The sequence below is a fragment of the Gallinula chloropus genome (assembly GCF_964237585.1).
Source record: "Gallinula chloropus genome assembly, chromosome: 7".
NCBI classification, from domain to species: domain Eukaryota; kingdom Metazoa; phylum Chordata; class Aves; order Gruiformes; family Rallidae; genus Gallinula; species Gallinula chloropus.
The window spans coordinates 28,429,945-28,451,557 of NC_140092.1; the positions used below are offsets into that span (position 1 = coordinate 28,429,945).

Below are 21,613 nucleotides of genomic sequence, written 5' to 3' on the forward strand. Positions count from 1 at the left end.
ATTTTAAACATCAAACAAACCAAACTCGTAACTGAACTTCGTATCGAGGGGTCATGGTTTAGCCCCAGCTGGCAGCCAAGCACCACTGGTCACTCTTTACCCTTCAGTGGGATGGGCAGGGGAATGACAGAACAGCGGGGGTTGGAAGGGACCTCTGGAGATCATTTAGTTCAACCCCCTGCCAGAACAGCATCACCTAGAGCAGATTGCACAGGATCATGTCCAGGCAGGTTGTGAATGTCCCCAGAGAAGGAGACTCCACAGCCTCTGTAGGCAGCCTGTCCCAGTACTCTGGCACCCTCAAACTGAAGAAGCTTTTTCTCATGTTGAAATGGAATTTCCTGTGTTCCAGTTTGTGCCCACCGCCCCTTGTCCTGTCACTGGGCACCACTGAGAAGAGTCTGGCCCCATCCTCTAGACACCCACCCTTTGGATATTCGTAAGTATTGATCAGATCCCCTCTCAGTCTTCTCTGGGCTAAACAGCCCCAGCCTTTCCTCACCCAAGAGATGCTCCTCATTATGTCTGTAGCCCTACCCTGGACTCCCTCTAGGAGCTCTTCATCCATCTTGAACTGGGGAGCCCTGAATCAGAAGGTAAAAGTCATGGATTGGGATAAGGAGAGTTTACTAGGACAGCAGAAGAGGAGGAAAGCAACACTACAGTACAACACAATATACAAAGCAGGGATACACAATGCAATTTGCTCACCTCCAAAGCCAGATGCACAGCCTGTACCTGAAAAGTAGTCCCCCCTTTCTGACCAACCCCCACCACCCCCTCTTACTTACGTGCCCCCTATAGTAGGCATGATGCCATATGGTATGGAATATCCCTTTGGCTAGTTTGGGCCAGCTGTCCTGGCTGTGTCCCCTCCCAGCTTCTTGTGAAAATTAAGTATACCCCAGCCAAAGATCAGGACACAAGGCAAGTGTCTTCATGTTTAATTATGTTTCATTTCCTAGCTGTATTTCACAACAGCATTTTTCAATATTTTTTGTTAAAAACTTCTTTATAATAACACAACCAAAGCAGAAAGGATGATGCTGCAGCTCTACAGTCATTTCTACATAGTGTTGGACCACGACACGCTAAGCTGTAATTTACAGTGAAGGTTTGCTGTGTGGTAACTGCCAACAATTTGGGGGTTTATTATCCAGATCACCAGATTCCTATCTGACCTAGATCACAAGCAACTAAGCAGATGTTTAATCCTCCAGCTGCCAAATTCCTCATCATGCCATGAAGGCATGCCTATCAAGTCACATTCACATTGTGCAAATGCGAGATTAGTAAGCGAATATTTATTAAAAACTTTAAAGAGTTACCAATTAAGAGGCTTATTTTAGAAACATAGGGACTCGTGAGAGCTGGAAACAGTTTAAGTTGCTCACAGCTACACCTCAAGTTTCTCCAACATTTTCTAAGTACTAGCTGTTCATTAGAGAAAGAAGCTGTTGTCACATAGTTGTTCACTATACCTTCTTTTACAGCTGAAGCACATACAGAACTTCTCTAAATGTTGTTATCTTGTTCTGCAGTACTGATGTAATTCAACTAATTGAGGGGAGCAAAATTTCACTAGGCATCAGGCAATGTGCTTCCCTCTTCATTCTACTCACCCTCTTCATTAGCTAGCTATGAACTGGCACAAACCAGGAGACCTTATAGCACTTTCCAGTATATCCAGCCATCTTCAAGGGAAAAAAGTGTTGATGCTGGTCCAAATAATGTTCTTATGTTTTTATAGTACTAATACTGTCATGTATCATTTTTTTCATTTCTAGCATTTATATTCTAGTAAGGAACTCCCTTTCCCTGAGAAATTTGATTTATGATCTTTAAACAAACAAACAAACAAAAGAAGATAGAAACAAAAAGAAGGCAGCAAAAAAAAGGAGCTGGCTAGGGAGAAAAAAATTAAAAACAGAAACTAAACCCAAAAAAAAACCCCAAGACACCCAAACACGCTCACAGTACCAATTCCTGTTAGGCAACTGAAATAATATGTTGTGACAGAGCCAAACCAAATGGAATACGATGTTCTAATTTATCTCCTATTTATTTGAAACAGACGCAGGGATGATGACTCAATAAACTAGAATTAACACTTCTTCATCGAAGCTGGATGAGCCTCTTACTGGCTGGAGCGGTGGTGCTACTCGGGAGGCCGAGCCCGCCGGATGGGTTGAGCCCCGGGGTTGCGGGATGCAGCGCGCTGTGCCGAGCGGGCGTCCGCGCTACTGCCGCCATCGATGCGGTGAGTCCCCGGGGACACCAGGCTGGCTGTGGCTCCGCGGAGCCAAGGAACCTCTGGCTGCCCAGAGCACTGCAGCGATCCAGCAGCCAGGTTTGTGTCACTGAGCACAGGGTGTGAGGCAGGTTATCTATCAGCTGCGAGTTGCTTTAAGCATCCACAGATTTCGCTCTTCCCTGTGCTTCCAAAGGGGTTAGGGTCACAGATAGTCAAGTTGTGTCTCAAGTCTTTGTGTCCAAGGCTTGAGAAAACTGGAAATACCAAAGAAAAAAAGGAAACTGCCTCGAATGCAAGTCACAAGCTCATGACATTTTCTTTCTTATTTGTGTTTTTTCTATATTTGAAGTTCCATTCAACTGCAGGGATTGCATAACCCATTCCGCGGCTCCAAGTTAAACATTAACATGGAAAGCTGTTTGGCTCAACTTGGAGGATTCCTGCTACCTGCAGGAACGTGTAATTCAGAAAAACACTGCTTCAACCCCTTCTTTTCCTTGAATTGTAAACTTCCATTTCAGCAAGAAGCAGCCACAGCCAAACGAATTAAAGAGAAGTGGAAGGAATCATGAAGACAACTTGAGCAAACAGCCACATGTGGTTGAAAGGAACCACAACTGCTTCTGACTACATCCATGTAGATTTTTTTTGCCACAGTACTGCTCAAAGACATTTCCTCTGATAGTGGGAAATTAAAATTATAAAGTCTTAAAGCTAGAAAACAATGAAACACACCCATGCAAAGCTCTTTTAAAGGAAAGGAGAAAAGACTCTACTCCAGATTGCATCATGTACTTCTCAGTGTCTCTCTTAGGAATTTGCTTACAATATGAATAATTTCCATCTGAATTGCCTTAAAGCAATTCTCTTTCATTTCTTAGCAAGCTAAATACCTTCTTATTTCTTCCAGTAAATGAGAAGATTTTGACATACACAACACAGGAAAGCAATAAGGGAAGAGAAAATAATTCTCTTTTTCTTAAACTTAAAGCCAGTATTTGCACATTGTAGATTTCTTATGCAGAAACAATGCCAGTAGAAAACTCAAGTTACTAGAGAATTCCTTTATCTGATGGGACAGTTACATGATCTTGGCTATCTACAGCTTCAGCTGTCAAGCACAGGGACATTTCTGCACACTTATGCTTTAGTTGCTTTCTTTTTCTGAGTTGCAACAGCAGCACACAGAATATACTGGGTGATAGGGGTGCTTAATTCAACGTTATAATCCACTTAAAAAAAAAAAAACAACGAGAGGGGAGCACTGGAGGTCAACAGTAAACAAAAGAAATCCATGGTTAAATGCTGCTGGGCCTGACTGTCCTCAGCACTGGGAAGGACTGACAACGTAGGCACTTCCCGTGACACTCAGATTCCCAAAAATCAACCTGTCTGCAGTACTTTACAGCCTGCACATCACCCTAGGATGGTTCCTTATCAAGCCAGGAACACTCATACTCCACTTAACTATACAAATAACCACTTGGCATAGAGCAGCTACAATCTTCCATTTCAGCACAGAACAAAGTACCTACCAAAGCTTTTCTAGATGTTCTTTATGCAGTGCTCCCATCCCAGAAACAACACCAGCAACTCCACACAAACACATGCACTGCTGACAAGCCATGATTTGGCCACATGACTGTCCTGCTTGTATTCCAGGTATTAGCTATGTCAGAGCTAATTACCAGAGACAGTTTGACAAGGGCTTTCACATTATTCCAAAAAGGTGTGCCTGCCAAAGTCCTAGCAGAGGCCACACTGTGTAACAAATCTCACCCAGCTCAGCTGAGGTTTGTAGTTTTGCTGACAGTTTTTCTCCGTAAATTACTCTACATTAATAATCTCTGGCTAGTAAGTCTCTAAGAGTCAGCAATTCAGTGACCCATGATGCATAATAAATGCTGCCCATCATGTTTACAATAGAAGGTATGAGGTCCTGTTGACATGATGACCGCTACGGAAGGGATACTGGCTTTAACTGAACCAATTCTGAAGGTTTCTCTGTTTGACGAGCCCTCAGCTTTAAAACCTGCAATTGAAATAACAACCTTGTCTAGGAAAGGACAGCACATCAAAGAAGGTATATGGACTGAATTACAAGGGTTTCCAGTTAGCAATGTTTTCTTCATTTGCTGACATGGATGAGAGGTACACAGATACCAGGGTACAACGCACACGCACATACAAACCCCAGCAGGAGCTCACAGGATCACAACATTACTCACATTACCACAGTTTTCAGGCTGAAACACCCATCCAAAGCAATTAGATTTTCAGGCAATGTTTCAAGCATAAGTGTCTGACTTGAAGAGTACAAGGAAAGTTATTCAAGGGGAAGCACACTGGCCCATCTGATTAAGCAAGAGTCTAGTATAGAGTGCATAAATGCTGCAGCCTCATACATGCAAGACAGGAAAACACAGTATCCACTTTCCCCAGAGACCTTATAATAGTAAAGTTCTGCTATAATGTATACTTCAACTCCTTTGCTTCAGTGCCCAGAAAGGAGAGATTACACCAAAGATTGTTTAGATAGAAATGAAAGCTACATCTTCTTGGAGAGGAGGCAGAGCAGGCAGTCAAAGCAGCACTCTGCAAGGAGACACAAAGAGCAGATGCTGGGAATCCCAGCTCTCCAATGGTTCCTCACATACAGGTTGTGTGAGACACTCTGATATCTGGGATCTAATAGCAAACCAATCTGTGCTAACGACAGGTGACATACCACTAGCATGGGAACACTCAAGTTCAAATGCACACAGCATGAAAGCCGTTTAAGCATACAAACTATCATCACACCCAAGATACTATGCCATTAAACCACAGGCAGAAGTCCCAAAAGCCAAAAGGGGGATGGATATGGAAGAAAGGTGGAGGAGGGAGTTCCAGTGCCCATCACCTTGCACAGAATCCTTCAGCACAGGACAAAGTCTCTCATGGGCAGGCTCTGGCCCTTACAGCAGTTTTATCAACCAGGGACTTGGGATGGATTAACAGCAAGAGATCATATCTAACCTCAGACACAAAGCATCATTAGCTTTTCCCCTGGAAACCTCAGCAACCTTTTTCTAACTTCTCCCATCACAATCCAGAACACAAACGTGTGCCTAGGTGAGCCCAGCTCCTCCATAAATCTCAAACGTTCGTTTCTTCCTTCATCTTTAGTTCTTCACAGGTGCACATAAAGCTGGAAGTGCAATTTGTGCTAATACATGTTACTGACCACAAGAATGCTCACAAAGTACCGTGTAACTTGGGTGATGCAACAAAGTAAAGATGCACCAGGATGCCAAAAAGAGACAGAAGTTTGAAAGGGGAAAGGAAGAAAAAAGAATTAAAAAAACAACATGTAAAGAGAAGGTCAGATTCCTACTTTTGTGTAGCCCTCTGTTCCTGTGGCCAAAACTCACCACATATGATGGCTTCTCTCCAGCACAGCCCACTCTTTCAAAGCAAGTAATTCAATCTCATATTTAGAGAGCAGAGTTAGCTAACAGAAGCAAATTAAAACCAAACCTAGGCATCACAAGCCAATCCCTGCTGCTTCTACATCACAGCAACCTAAACCAAAACCAGGTAAAATATATCAGAGACCAGCCTGGGAGCTATGGACCAAAGTAGTAAGGTAAGTTTTAAACAATGCTCATTCGCAGTTGCATTGGTTATATAGAATTAAGGTAGACAATTGGTGATTTTCTAATTACAATCAGTAACTGAACAGAGTTTTCCCCACCTAAATTAATTTCTCTCAGTAAAACATACATAGAATGATTATCTACTCCTGTATTTAAAACTTCAAGCAAGACAGAGGAGACAAATTGCTCACATACAATTGGCTATCTGGATACCAAAGGAGAGGAAAGGCACTCGGATGTTTTCATTCTCATATAAGGTCAGCAAGGCTGAGGGCAGGGGGAGCCTTCCCCAGCTATCCGTGTTGCTTCACAGACCAAATCCCATCTGCAGATGGGAACCTCTGCACAAACAGTCCTCTTGCATTCTTGGTCGAGGTCAACTCGGAGCACAACCATTCTCTTCTCCTTATTAGTAACAGACATTAAGAAAGTGCTTTATAAGGCAAGTGATGTTACTAATACCAAGTTACCTTAACAACTGAAAACTCTGTGACTGTTAGCAACTTAAAATTTAAGCTGTCTTGCTGACTGCTGCCCATGAAAAAACTGAGCATCAGAAGCAAGCTGGGGTTATCATCTTTCCCATTGGCAAAAAGAAAAGGTACATTGTTCTTACACACAATTTATAATCTTCACTCCTGGTTTCCCAAGATTCACGCTGCTCAAATTTAAGACATTTGTCCATAAATAATCAATGTAAAACACTGGAACTGAACACATAAGATTTAGAATTCCATTCAGTGGGAGCCACCTGTTTTGTGTTAGGGCAAGACTTGAGTCAGGATCCACTTGCAGTGTTTTCAGATAATTTTTGTTATTGGTTACCACTGTCAAGACACAGAAAGATCCAAAAATTCAGTCAATTGCTTTTAGGGCTGGGTAGCAGCCAGAAAGAATACTTATTGCTGGGTTCAGCAAGGGTTTGCCAGATGAGGAATGTTAGCATCTGCAGGGAAAACTTCCTTTCTCGGCCTGTATCTGCTCAAGGCTGCAGTCACCAAATTAGGTCTAAGGACAAGTCCAGAAAGAAAAATACAGGGCTAAATTTAGGACTGGTCTCAGTAGTAACCATGAGGACAGAGACTAAGTTGGCAGCGTCACTGATAAAGGCAGAGGAGAAAAATGAGCCTAAAACTGGCAGTGAGCTTGGAAGGGTGCAGCTGGCTACACCTGCATCCGAGGCAGAGCAAGGCCAGCAGGAACAGGGAGGCAGGATTAAATCAGGGGACCACCTCCTGCAGTAGGGCTCTGCCAGTACAGCATCTGTAGATTAGTGCCCAACAAGATGTAATTCCGGAACTGACTGCTGGATGGGGGGCCAGCAGAAGCCCAAATGTTCCCATCTCTAACAGGACACCAAGGTAAGCACAGTCCCAGGTCCTTCATATTCCAGAAAGTACAAAGATTCAAGCAGATGCAGTCACCACCTCGCTGGAACATTTAAACTTGACTGGGTGCTAAAACCAAGCATTTAAACCACGACACATCATCTTCAAACCCGCAAGCACCTACACCCAAACAGTTCTGATCACTGCTTAGGGAACTGAAGCAGTAGTCTGAAACTGTCACACCATTCACAGTACAATCCCAACATCTGCATCTCTCTTACAAAACAGAATATTCTAATGCACAGATAATAAGGTTAAATGTCAGGGCCTCCTAATTACTAACTCCATCTACAGTGAAGACTTGATGTGCAATCTTATCTAATCACTTGGTCTCTCACTTCACCCACCTGTAAACAGAGCCAGAGCCCAGCCTACTTCCCAGGATGTTGAAAGCCACCCTAAAATGCTTCACGTATTTTGGATTTTTAAGTGCTATGTAGGTTAAGAGGTTTGTTTGTTTATTTTTAAGACTCATCTTAAATGGTACACACTCTACATGACAGAAAAAAACCAGTGCTACAAATAGAACACCGGAAGCCATTACCAAGAATTTAAAACGGGTTGTGACTGGGCTGGTGAGAAGTTAGTGGGACTCACCTTTAATTTTCCTAATGACATTTCCTGCGCATAACCCCAAGTCTAAATAAGGAGCCTTTTGCTATCAAGATTCCCCACCACACCGAGCTGTTCACTGCATGATTACAGGGTAAATCAGGAATTTATGTGGAAGGGAAATTCCTTAATTATTTCATATCATTAACAGTATGCAGAAGAACTGGTCACTGCCAGATAGACACACTTCATTTTACTTAGACACAGCAGAGGGTGCACAGATAAAAGCAACAACTCTCATTTCTCCCCACCACATCCATTACCCACTTACAATGATAACTATGTATCTTACTGGAATCAAAACCATCCTAAAAGAAACCTCAAACAAACATTAAACCACCTCACAGACAAACATCATAACCAAAGGTAACAACCAAAACCTAATTAAACTGTTTACTGACACCAAGGAATTCTCAGCTCCCTACACTACACGTACCACTAAAATGCTCCTGTGGGCTTTGATCCAGAAAGAAGCAATAGTCTGTAGAGCATCAAAAGACCATTTGGGAAGTGACTGACAAAAACCAACCCTAAAAGGTTTAAACAAACAAAAAATATAGGGGAAAAGGAAAAGAAATATGCAAATTCACTCAAGAATGTTCAATAAATTAAGGCCATCACAGCAATACTACAAAGTTGTACAAAGCAGTATGGATTTCTTTGTTTCCTGGAAAAGGACAGAGAATCCCTCATCTGAGAAGGCTGAAGAAAACTGCTACAGAGTATGCAATGGGTCCCTCTCTGGAAGCAAAGCAACTAGAAGTAACTTCAAAAAGCAAGCAAAGAATCCCCACCACACCCCTCCTAGGAAGAGAACTGACACACTGTCTTTTCCTAACGTTACTAGTTACTGACATCAATGTATTCCATTTTTAGGGCTGCAAAAACCCTGTTTTCTTCCTCCCTTATTGTTCTGTGAACATTCAAGCAATACTGGAGGTTCTTTCACAGGGGGATGCAACTAGGAGGAACAGCAGTTTACTCTGGGTGAAGAAGAAAAAAAAGCCTTCTGTTTGGTTTTGCCATTAACTTGCAGCAGAGAACCTCCCCTCTTCTAACATCAGGGGCCTGTGGTAATGCCATCACCAGACAACCCCTCTGAGTAAGTTACTCCTGCTTAATAAATTACTATAGAGTAGGAAAGAGGAGTGGCAAATGCATGGGAGAAAAGGAAAAATTATTTTAAAAGTCTAAACCATATCTCTTCCAAAGCCAATCAAGGGATTAGAGGCATGTACTTCAAAAAGAACTTGACTCAACCTGTGTTCTGGCCAAACAGCTTTATCCCAAACTCTCTCAGGAACCCTGAGCACATCCCCATGCCAGCATGTGCAAAACCCCGTGCTACTGGGCCTCTCCTGCTCCTCTTGACTATTGAAACACAGACTCAGTGAATTTTCACCAGAACAGGTGTGAAATGAGGTGAGGGAGGCAGCAATCTGTGGCTGGCCATGGCAAGAATCGTCTCAAAAGCCACACTACTGAGACCCCTCAGGAAGGCGACGGAGAGAGAAGAGACAGAAGCACAACCCACTGAGGTAATGTCAGCTATTTTCCAAGCAAAATTCCTTCCTGGCATCCCCCAGCACCTCTCTGTGTCATTCTGGGAATGCCAGCCCAACCCACCCATCCGAGCACTCGGAACAGAACTCTGCAGCTGCTCATACCTCTCTCAGCTACTACACTAATAATAGTGCCCAGGAAGTAATGTTTCAATAAGGCCATTCAGTAACATCCTTGTGAAACCTGAGATCAGCTCCTCACCACTATTAAAATACAGGAATTTTCCATATTTAAAAGAGAAACTGAAGGGGGGGGGGGGGGGGGGGGGAGGCGGGTCTGAAGAAAAAAGCTTCCATGACAAAAATCAGCATCCTCTCTCAAAAGGTAACTCTCTTTGTGCTTAAAGACACATATTCTCTCTTCACAAGGATTTACTTTCAAATCCAAGACATCAAAAGCATCTGGTCCCTTTTGTCTGCTCACAAGCCTTCAAGAGCCTATTGAGCAAATCATAGCTGTTACAACAAGAACAGAAAGCAACACAGAGAGCTTTATTTACAAAATGACTGAAATTGAAACAAATGTTTATAGAACTGACTGGGGTTTGTTTTATGTTTTGGGGGCATCAGAGGTTCTTGTTTGTTTTGTGTGTTGCTTACAAACACTGTCAAGTTCCACTCAGAGACATTTTTCTCTGTACCAGAGAGAAGTCTGGGAAGCGGCAAGCTATTAGATTAACTGCTGATGTGGTCCAGTCACTTGCTCCATCCAAAACAATGCTGCTATTGTTCCTGACTGACATCTTAATTCCTTATTATTTTTTTCAATGCATCAACAGCAAGAATGCCAAACTACTTTTTAAGAAGGTATCAAAGTTATCTTCCTTGTAAACACTTAAAGAACTACTTCTCAACGAAGCAAGCTTGCAGCAGTTTTACAAACCTGAAGGATTTCAGTATATCCACAGAGGAATAAAACAAGGGTTGACATACTAAAGTTTTCCTTCACACATTAATACCTCCTGTAAAAACATGACTGACATACGCTACAAACTTCAGAAAAGCCAAACCACTGACCTAAATTTCCACATTCTGCATGGCAAGGGCAGAACAGCTGCTTTCTGAGATCAGACTGCCATGCCCTCCATGCTGAGATGTCTAAAACATGACTGCAGGAGAACAGGGCACATATTTCCTTCTATATTAAGCTAATTTACTTGAAGAGGACAAAAGAAGGTTTATAACTACTGCTCAATTCAAATAACAACTACAGAGAAAGAGCAGTGGCTGCAGTCTCATGTAATACAGAAGTGACTGACCACTTCTCTATGATGTTTCAACAACTGTGATATGCTTTACAGACAAACAGCCCCAAGTTTGAGACAACGGCTTAAACAGTGACAGAAGGAAAGCAATAAAAAGATGTAGTGGCCCAAAGCTGCTCCCAAAGTCAGTTCTCTAGACACAGAATGCTCTTTTGTTCACACCATAAGATTATCCCTGCATGTGAAAGGCCAGAACAGTTTTGCTTTAAGGGAAGAAGCCTGGGATGAAGGCATACCATCACTCCATTAACTTAACTCACTTGTTCACCGCTTAGTGTCTGGTCAGAACCGTGCAAAGAAAAAGCTCTATGACTATATGTTCTATTTTTCTTGTTACATTACAAAAGACCCAAATTAGTTACAAGAGGAATAAGCAGTGATCTATACAGGCAAGACTTGGAGGAGAAATGTAAACTTTATTATGCTTACCTCCAGATAAAAATCTAGTTCTTTGAAAGATTAAAATGTCCCCCCTCTAATTTCACTAACCTCTCAGACATGAACCATGTTCAGAATAGAAAGATCCTCAAGACTGACAGCAACCTGTAGCAGCAATTAAAAACGTCCTATATATCACAGAAATCATGTTGCACCAAAATAAGGTATTTTTGTAATTAAGAGAAATTCATACCTAAGAGACATTCCAATTACAGACATATAAAAGTAGATAATGGAGGCAGGAAAAGAAAGAAAACTTCCAGAAAAGTGGCCACAAAGAATCATTTCTGCTGAGTCTCAAATCTATATTTTCAAAATAAAATTTGCCTCTACAACAGTAGCTTGAAGGAGTTCTACTTAAATACACACAGTAGAACTCATTCTTTGCTAAGTCAATCATGATGGTTACCAGGCCAGATAAAGACACAATCCTTCTCATGGGTCTTCCAAGCTGCCAGTCTTTAGATCTCAGCCCTCCAGGAGGGCATTTCCAGTCATCAGTTCCCTTAGAGAAGGTTACACTACTTGAGCACTGCCTAGAGATAATAGCCACCAGTCCTCAGGTGCTTGGGTTTTGCAACAGATGGATCACAGACTGGTTTGGGTTGGAAGGGACCTCAAAGACCATCTAGTTCCAACCTCCCTGCCGTGGCCAGGGACACCCTCCACTAGACCATGCTGCCCAAAGCCCCATCCAACCTGGCCTTGAACACTGCCAGGGAGGGGGCACCCACAACTGATGAGTATTTCCAAGACAGAGAACACATTTCAGCTCTGTTTAAACCATGGTGTCCTGCTTACATAGGTTCAAATCTCCTTCAGTTTTGCTCTTGGCCCTCAGCAAAGAAAGAAGGCCAAATCCCTACACATGGCATTCAAAGGTCTAACACAGATATTCCTTCAGTTCATTATATTAACCACATAACAACTTGAGCTGAATGTCTGGAGCTCGGCCCCATTCCTCCATAAAACTTAGGAAAAGACCGCAGTAAGAGGAGAGAAACAGGTGCCAACAACAAGTTGTCATGCTTGACCAGCTAGCTCCCTGCTCTCAAGGAGGGCAGCCTTCCCTTTCAGGGGCAAGCCTAGAGAACCCCACTGGAGGAACAGCAGTAACAGTGTTGGTAGACACACAGAGGTGTTCTGCATCTAAAAATGAATGCAGCCATGGGACTGAGCAGTGTTTCCAGATTCTTTTTGGCATTAGATGATTTTACTTCTAGAAGTAAAAGAATTTTAACAGGACACAATACATCCAAGTAGGGTTTTTTTTTCCCCTTTAGGAAAGGTGCTGAATAATCTGCTGGAACAGGGGAACAGCTAAGCAAGAGGCTCCACAGAGATCTGAAACTGTGAGTATTGAAATGACTGAATCTATAAAGGAAAATGAGGCACAATACAAATACAGTAATATTACCACAGAGCAAGAGTGGTTAAGAGAGGACTGGAAGAAAGACAGCTTTGTTCCAGAAAAGCTTGCAGGCCCAAGAGTCAAAGGGACAAAAAGCTTTGGAGAAACAAAGTCATTTGGCTTGTAACTGAGCTTGTCATTTGGACCAGGCCTTTTCAGCAAAGAGAGCACACAACCTGCTATTTCAGAAGGAAAAAAGAACTGACAATGGAAATGACACTGTTTTGTGTTTTGTTCTCAGAGCACTGATGGGTTTCAAAGGCTGGAACTATGCAGGGTTCACAGTCTGTTAATCCACATGTGCTACAGACTCAGCCCCCTGATGGATTTCTAAGAACAGGGACCCTCTGCCAAAATGATGTTTCTAAAGGTTTTTTCTCAAGTCCTTGGTGACCTGGCAGCCTGCTCCCTCCACCTGTTTAAAAAAAAAACCCACCATCTTGCAAAGAAGCATTTTCTAAGCAATCCTATTTCCATTTAAATCTGCTACAAGTTTCCTTATCAAATACTTTTTTTTTTTTTCCCATCACACTTACATTCAAATAATAGTATTTTTCAAAGCCTGGAACTCCAATGACTGACAAAATCACAGATTAAGAGAAATAAGCAAAAATAAGGAGCTCACCCTCTGCTTGGGCAGAGAGCCCAACTTTTGACATTTCACAGAATACAGTCTGACTTTTCTTAAGGCTGAGATGCTGCAAGCTTCAGACTCTTCCCCATGAATCCATTTGTCGTTTCTAAGACCACATACAACAGCATAACAGAGGAAACAGGCAAGTTTCAATGCTAAGAAACACTCACCAGCAACAAAGCGGCTTGAGAATCTACTCCTGGACACCACACTCAGCAGAACACTCTCCACAGCCCAGGCCTGATACACAGTCCTGCTCAGTTTCAGCCCAAGATAACTGCTTTCTCCTTGCCAAATTAAACATACAATTTTTTTTTTCCTCTTCAAGGACACACAGTCCCAACCAGCCAGGTGTGTATATACAAAAGCTGGAGAGAAGGAAGGGAAACTGTAACAACCAGATCTACTGAGAGGCAAAGCCTTCTCTCTGACCTATCTAATGAGCCAATAACCCTCACCTGCCCAGTACCCTCAACTCAAGGGGCAACAACAGGACAGGACAAAGGTGTGGGCAGTAAAGACCATAATCTGTTTAATAGCACTGCAATTTGCCATCTCTGTAGTTATTTTTCCCTCCCACTGCTCCTTTCCCACAAAGGACAGTCCCAGCATGAATGATTTACAGGAATGTCTGATTTGGCCTTGGCCTGTGATGGCCACATTGCTTCTGAGGGCCTGGATGTTTTCTCTCTATTTTTATCCTGAAAGATGAGCAAACACAGAGGAGGGAAAAGAACAAGGGGAGGAAACAAAACCAGAGCAGAAAGAGTAAAAGGCATTTATGAGAACAGGGTGGTTGCAAGAAACTCCGTCCATAGCTGCCAGGATGTATGGGAAAATGACAACATGACATTGAGAAATGTCTGCTTAGAAAAGGAATTTGAGAGTAGCAGAAAGCCAGCCACAGACTTGCTTGCCTTTCCAGAATCTTCTTTCCTAGTGAGATAACTGCCTTGCTAGCCATAGCACATGGTTAGGTATCACAGATGTACCACACAGGGCATTTCAAATTGCAGCCACTGCAGCTACCCTCTCTTCTACCAAAGTTACACCCAGAGGGCACAACCTCCCCAGGAGCTGCTGAGGTGGAACACAGGTGCCTACCTCAGCTCACTGCAGAACGTGATGGCTTAGTTTAAACTTGGCAAAGCAGATGGGTTTGACTTAGCAACGAGACAGATTTTGCGTGCTGATATAAAGCTGAGAACTACAGTGGGTGGCAGCAACCACCAGCGGAGAGAGATGTTAACTTCCCTGAGCAGGAGTTTCTTAAGCTACTCTGCCAACGTGTGCCCAAGCTCATCTGATCATGTATTTTATACTCAGCATTCAGCTACTTAAAGTGCCTTAGTTTGCCACCTCAAAAACACAGAGACTTTTAAAAGGTGATCAAACCACTCAAAACATCTCAAGAACAGCTGTCACGGAACACCACCACCAAATCTAGGCTGGAAACTCAGAAAAGGAGCATTGGACCCAAAAGGAAACCCCATCAAACATAATCAAGTCATAAAAATTATCTCAAAAAGCCACAACCAACCCTATCAACAAAACATTAGGCGTGTTGCCAAGATTCCCATGCTGAGGACTATCTGCCTCAAGCCTCTGTTTTTATAAGTTAACATGTTAAGTGCTGTGGTACTGACTGGAGTGGGTATTGTAAAACAGAAGCACTGAAGTTAACAGAGGTGGAGAGAAGTACTGAGGTAGAGGTTTTGTACACCTTTCCAAGTGCTCCCTGTCCTCAGTGAGGGCAGAGTGCCTGGCCTGGACACTACTCCCCTCAGTAAAAAAACAAATGTAATCCTTCAGAGCAGGATGCCTCCCCCATAAAAAAACCCAGATGGATCACAGAGAGAAGTTTTACCTCACTAAAGACTCTGAAGTTGATTTTAAACTGAGTTGAGAACTGGTATGGGTGTCATAAACTCTGCTTGTTACAGCTCACAACATCTGTGCGAGGCTGAGCTGGCAAGCATGGGATAACTCCAGGCTAAACAGCATGCACCTACAGCCTCAGCAGTGGGTCTATTTTTCTTCATTTAATTGCAAGCAGGTGTTTGCACTTTACAGACTGTAAGGCAAACCCATCCTTTTTTTCCCACTCCTTAAAATGGATTCAGATTCCATAAAACCCAATATCACGTTTCTGAAAGGCTTGTCGTTAGAAGAGTATTGGAAAAAAAGAACTTTCCAACTTTTCTACCAGACACCTTCTCTAAAAATTCTCTAAAAATAACAACCCACTCTACTTATTTCTATTATTTTTGTGCTGAAGACTGACCATGACATCAACGACTGATGTTCTCTTTAGTGACCACTTAGACAGTTCATCCAAAGCTGAAAAAAAGATATTTCCCCCCAAATGATTAAAAGACAGAATTATTTAATTCAACAACAGCCCATTACATCTCTTACCACAGGTCAATTCATGAAAATTCCTATTTTCTGAAATCACATCATCTCGTTCACTAGCACAATGTTCTACTTTTAATACAGAAAAAAAACCCACCCACCAAAAAACCCCACCAAAACCTATACAGAGGAACATAAGCCAAACAGTGGAACATCTACAGGACAAAGAAGGTAATGGAGCTAGTTAGTAATCCAAGCTGAAAAGGCATGATTCAAGATGACAAACTGGCATCCTCCACAGAATGAGCTTGACACTTTTTATAGGTACTGACACAGTAATAAATGCTTTACTTCAGCAGAGTATTTTCTTAAAAGAAAGTACTTCCCTAATCTTCATATAGAAACAAATTTATCTCCAAGCAAAAAAACCCCACCAAACTACTGTCATAGTTAATGAGGCACTAACTGTGGCAATTACCTGGAAGCAACGTTGTATTATGTTATTAAAAGCAGTTTTTCTTAAGGGAAAGTTGTATTAGATGGGCCTCAAAGTACCTGTTTGCCCTGTTTTCCTAATGTTGCCATTATTAAGCCGAATTCCAATAGAAAGGTGTGGGGTGGTTTAGGGTATATACTACTCAGTAGCCTTTACATACAGGATCTAGCCTGCCCTAGCAGTAATTTTTAATCAAACTGTGCCCTAGCAGTGTATACTTCAAAATTAAATCTCAGGGTGTTTACTTTGAGCATTTATTTGCTTACTGGTATCACACTCAAAGCATGCTTTATGAAAGAAATAAAGCTCATTTTTCAGGTACTAAATGAAAACTAAAATGGCTTTCTTAACATGAAGATTTACTGATTCACAGCTCCCACTGAATTCAAGGCAAATGATTCCAAGTCCTAACTAATCGCTGCCAATTTAGGAAACTTTGCACACAAGTTCACTCAAGGGCCCCTCACAGCATTTCCCACTTCCCCCCACCACCACTTAAGTAAGAAGCTTGGTCTTGGAATTCTTGCCAGATCTTTAGTTAATGTCAATTTCTTTTCTAGAGGTTATTCATGAGTCCTGTATTAGCTGTTTTACCTTACTTCTTTAACATGTACTGGAGTGTCAGTAGAACGTTTCTGTTGCAGCAAATTCCTGAGACTTGGAGAGCTGGCACACACTGTAAATTCAGCTAAGTGGTTTCTTAAGTGCAGATTATACTAAGGAAAGCTTTAAAAAATGGACAATTTGTGCTTAACAGAAAGAACCCAAGTGATCAGAGTGGCTTTTATGTGGTGTTATTATGTGGATTACAACAGCCTTTGTGGTTACGCAACAATAACCACACAAGGTCATTCCCAAAGCCTACCTCGGCCAGTATCTGAAGGGTCAACCACCACCACACACTAAGAGAACTGGCCAAGAAAAAGAATATGGGTTTGTCCAATTCAGACATCAGACTGGGTCTTGGGTTTGGATTAGGTTCTTCAGTGGACTTTGTTAAAACAAAGACTTGGCCTATTCCAGAGATGGGACTGGGAATGGCTTTATTCCTACTGCCAACAGAATTTCCAGGCTGCTTAACCCCTTGATGGTAAACTTGTAAATGATCAGTGACTAATAACCCCAACCCCCCCAGGGCAGGGGGTTGGAACTCGATGATCTTTAAGGTCCCTTCCAACCCAAAGCATTCTGTCATTCTATGATAACACCTCAGAGAATTCAGTATTTTGTCATTACAAAAATAGCAATAAAAAAGTAAGTTGCCAGAAGCCTGAGCACACTGAGCTGCCAGCAGAGACTGGCACTGGAGAGAAAAGGTGTCTGGTTTCCTCCTCTGCTGTACCAAACAGAACAGCCAAGACATCACAGAACCAGGCTCACAACCCAAAACCTCAGAACACAGGAGGATTTATCCTGCTCTCAGCCAAAACAGAGGCAGCAACGTAATGAGGGACAGGTCCACCATGGTAGAAAACGCACAGTGGGGCTTCTGAGTAGCAAGTTTCTCAGGGTGTAAGTGGAGGAAGGTGGCTAATCTGCATTCCAGGACTAGTGATAACAGTATTTGAACACTGTGGTGCCCATGTGGCAGTAGATGACCCCGACTCCATGAAAGGTTTTAGCAGAGAGGCCCATGTGGGCCACCCTTCCTACCAAACTCTGTCCAGGCTTCCCTTAGATGGGCACTGCATACAGACCACCCCTTCCAAGTCTCTTAGGGAACTCACTTTTTCCCTTTTCCTGGCTTCTCCATTCTCTGCCTTCTCAGCCAAACACAAAGTCACTGCAGTGATCCAAACAGAATCATAGAATCATGGAATGGTCTGGGTTGGAAGGGACCCCAAGGACCATAAAGTTCCAAACCCCTGCCACAGGCAGGGACACCAACCTCCAGGCCTGGATAATTCTGCTCTGATCTGAGCCTAAATCCAAGAAAGGGGATGCTCTAATTCAGACACGTGGAACAGATTTCTGCACTCACAAGCTTCCTTGGCAACCTCCCACGCTGAGATGCCCAGGGCCAAAACCTACCTCATATTGCCTCTTCCTATTCCACCACAAGGTCCCAAGAAGTGGCAGCTCCCACTGTAAATTTATGGAAAACTCTCACCTCCAAAAAAGTATCTTTAGAAATCCCAAACAAATCTCATACTCGTGTCCAGAGACCAAGAGTTGGACCAATATAGTGAGAATTTGGAAGCAAGTACATAGTATTTATCCAGTGTGTCCTTTAGCTTCCAACAATTTCCATCTCAGAGATTTCAAGAGCTCAGAACTAAACCTCTCAAGTTCATTTCACATTTCAGAATCAGGATTCTCCAATCAGGCACCTTTAAATTCAGTTTCTCTGAACAGAACAACCAGCTCCATCCAGAAGTTAGCTATAAACTATTTTGATCCTCACTTGTTTAACTGAACTGGAATCCCCTGAAAAACACATATTTCTCTTTTAAAAGGCATATGTGTATGCTGCTTGTCTTTACTGATCACCAACAGTGGAAAAAGAATGCCTTTCTGTACTCCTTTTAAACATATTTAATCATCTTAAGAAAGAGCCATCTATTTTTTATTCATTCTTTCAACATTTAGCTTGAGCTAGACAACTCAGTGATTCAAACCATCGCATAGGGAACAGGACAGCTTTGAGTCAGTTTTGTTTATCTTCCTATCAGATTCTTGAAACAACTAAGACTTTAAAGTGTAAAGATGTGCTTGAAATATGTTTCATACTGGCAACTCAACAATTTAAGAATGCAAAAGATTCTTTCTTTCCTTTTTCTTTTTTTTTTCCAATCAATTCTTCTGAGTTTTAGGTGGAAAACACACTCCCAGTACAACTGAGGAGACAAATGGAAAGGAGCCAAAGAGAGGATCCACATCATGTGGATCTCGCCCTGCAAGACACTGATGACTCTTGTGATTAGAGGGAGTGGTGGCAGTATCTGCTCGCCACCTCTCAAGATGTAACCCAGTGCAGGCAGCATCAAAGTGGCTTAGAAGGCTGTCTGTTAAGCAGGAAGTAGGATCTATTCAATCACATCAGTTATTCATACTTAAAGAATCCTCACAACACTTTTTGTTAATCACTGCTTTACAATAAGGAAAGGGCTAAGGGAGGGAAAAGCAAGCAGACTTTACTGCAATCACTTCATTTCCCACAAACTTAAGAGTAGTGTACCTTAAAATTTGGTATTTTATAGCCCATCCAGAAAAGCTTATTATGCTCACGTATCAATTAAAACAGATGTAAATTTTGTAATTAAACTGCTTCTAGAAGCAGAGAAATATTTTAGCTATTATCAAGATGCCATTTTTTGTTCAAAAGACTAAAACAGTTTTCCAGAGATCGTAATCAACTGTTGCCTACAAGGGAGTCACCTCAGCTGTCAAAACGCCCTGCTTTATTATCACATCCTCTAGATCGCAGCAAGCCAGCCTTTGTGCAGAAAATGCAGTTCTGACAGAGCTCACCAGCTAGCTCTGCGTCTAAACCACTTCTTCAGCTTGGTTTTTGGAACAAATATTAATATCATTTGGTTTCCTGCCAGCAAATGAATCAGGTTCCTCAAAAAAAAAAAAAAATCAGATGACAATGTTTTCTTCTTAAAACATGACCAATACCCAAGCCACTGAGGTTTGGGTTTTAACTCCTTGTGTTTTCTCTGGTTACATTTGTCTTCTAACTTCTGTTTAACAGTGGCACAGTTTCACCGGTGTCAGAGGAAGACAGCTCAGCTTCAGACTTGTCATGCAGGGCGTTTCAAACAGGAGACACAACTGCAGAAACCTGAAGTACAGATGTTTGTTAGATGTACAGCACCTTAACTCAAGAAGAAAACTTCTGGTTGTCACCTCAGAAAGGAAGGAACTGCTTAGACACGAACATGGGGCAGCATGTCAGAGAGCTTCTCTAAATATTCCTCATGGGCTAACCTCAAGCTCTACTCTCAGCCCAGGTGCCTCTGCTTGGCACGGGGCTCCCTTGGCTCCCACGACACGCGGCTAAGCACGCCGAGCGCTGCACACCAAGCCAAAGTTACCAGCACAGGATTCTGCTGGGGACACCAGGGCTGATTCGAGTTTGGGCTTTCTGCACCACCACACTTTCAAATTGAGTTCTGTAGATGTAGCCATACATGAGAAGCCAACAGCTTGGGGCAGTTATCGAAATACTGTCTAGATGCTTGAGGAATAGAAGCAGAGTGGAATGATGTTCCTCTGCCATTCTTAGCCAAGTTTAGGGACGCTTTTCTACTCTGCATTCCAAGTTAAGATGATTTATACTGACACTTCAAGTCACAGATTTCAAACAATCCTTAAAGAACACTGTTTCCAAAAACTGAATGTTAACTGGCCAAATAGTAAGTTACAAACAGCTGAAAAACGATAAGAGTAATTTCCACCTCAGAGATAAACCCAGGAAGTAATGTTTCTTTATTTACACAAAAATGAGCTGTCTCCATTTTTCAGCCCTCACCGTATTCAGGCAGCTACACTGCTCAGACCACTGACCAAATCCCTCTTAGCTAAAGGGAAATAGCTTGAAAGCCTGATTCCCCATCTTCAGAAGTTTTCGATGACAGCAAAGATACAACACACTCCTGAGAACCTTAGTGTTTTCTGTGAATAACTGGCATAGTCAATCGTCCTAATAGATACCTGTGAGACTACACTCCTAGACCGTAAGTTAAATGGAAGAAACACTACCACAATCCTATGTTAACAACATGCATTAACATTCAAGGAAAACAACACAATTCCCACATAAACCACTGCAGGGCTAACCATACACATACAAACATACACACATATTCAACAAGTAAAATTAAAAAAAACACAGTCCCACCAGAAGGGGCCAAAGACAGAGAACTTATAACTAGTGCTGTCACCACAGAACTGGTAATTCCTGAACATGCTTCGAATTGTCACAAAGGGGTTATTTTGCAGCCTCTTCGCAGACTACAAACGCAGGTGTACCTACAGCCTTATGTTGAGACTGGCAATTCACAGCTGGCAGCGCACCGGTAAAACCCCAAACCGAGCACTCGCTGCGGGTTTAAGGCCGTAGCTCGCTCCGGGCTCGGCACCACCGAACACATGAGCCAGGGCCCGGCCAAGAGACAGGGAGATGCAACCGGCGTTACACGAAGCGGCGTTACCCGGCGCCACCGCCGCTACCCCTTATCCCCCTCTCCCCGGTGAAGGGCTGGAGAGGAACCGTGTCCCCAGCGCGGCTGGCGAAGGAGAAGCTGGAGAAAGCCAAGCGAGGAGAAACTCACGGCAAGCAAAGCGAGCGCTTCCAGCTCGAAGCCGAAACCTCTCTCGGCTGCCAGCCCCGGGCCCCGAGCCGCCGGGAGCCGCCCCCGCAGCGACCCCGGCGTCTCCCCCCCGCACCCCTTCACTCACTTTTGGTGGCGGCGATCAGATTTTTCCCATCCTTGAGCAACTCCTTGATAAACTTATTGGTCTTCTCCAGCTCGGCCTCGTGGGCTCTGACCCGCTCCCTGAACCCGGGGCTGTCCAGGTAGCAATCGCTGAACTCCAGGGGCTGCAGCCCCAT

At 42.9% G+C, this 21,613-nt stretch overlaps 1 protein-coding gene across 1 annotated transcript in view; it reads right to left on the reverse strand.

Annotated features, from left to right (window-relative positions):
• ARHGAP10 (Rho GTPase activating protein 10) overlaps positions 1-21,613 on the reverse strand; it is a gene marked incomplete at its 5' end in the record, with an annotated part of 157,446 nt that extends 135,833 nt beyond the window's left edge. The window contains one exon of the mRNA XM_084266799.1: positions 21,460-21,613. Within this exon, the coding sequence (XP_084122925.1) occupies positions 21,460-21,613 (154 nt within the window). The remainder of the gene's footprint in view (positions 1-21,459) is intronic.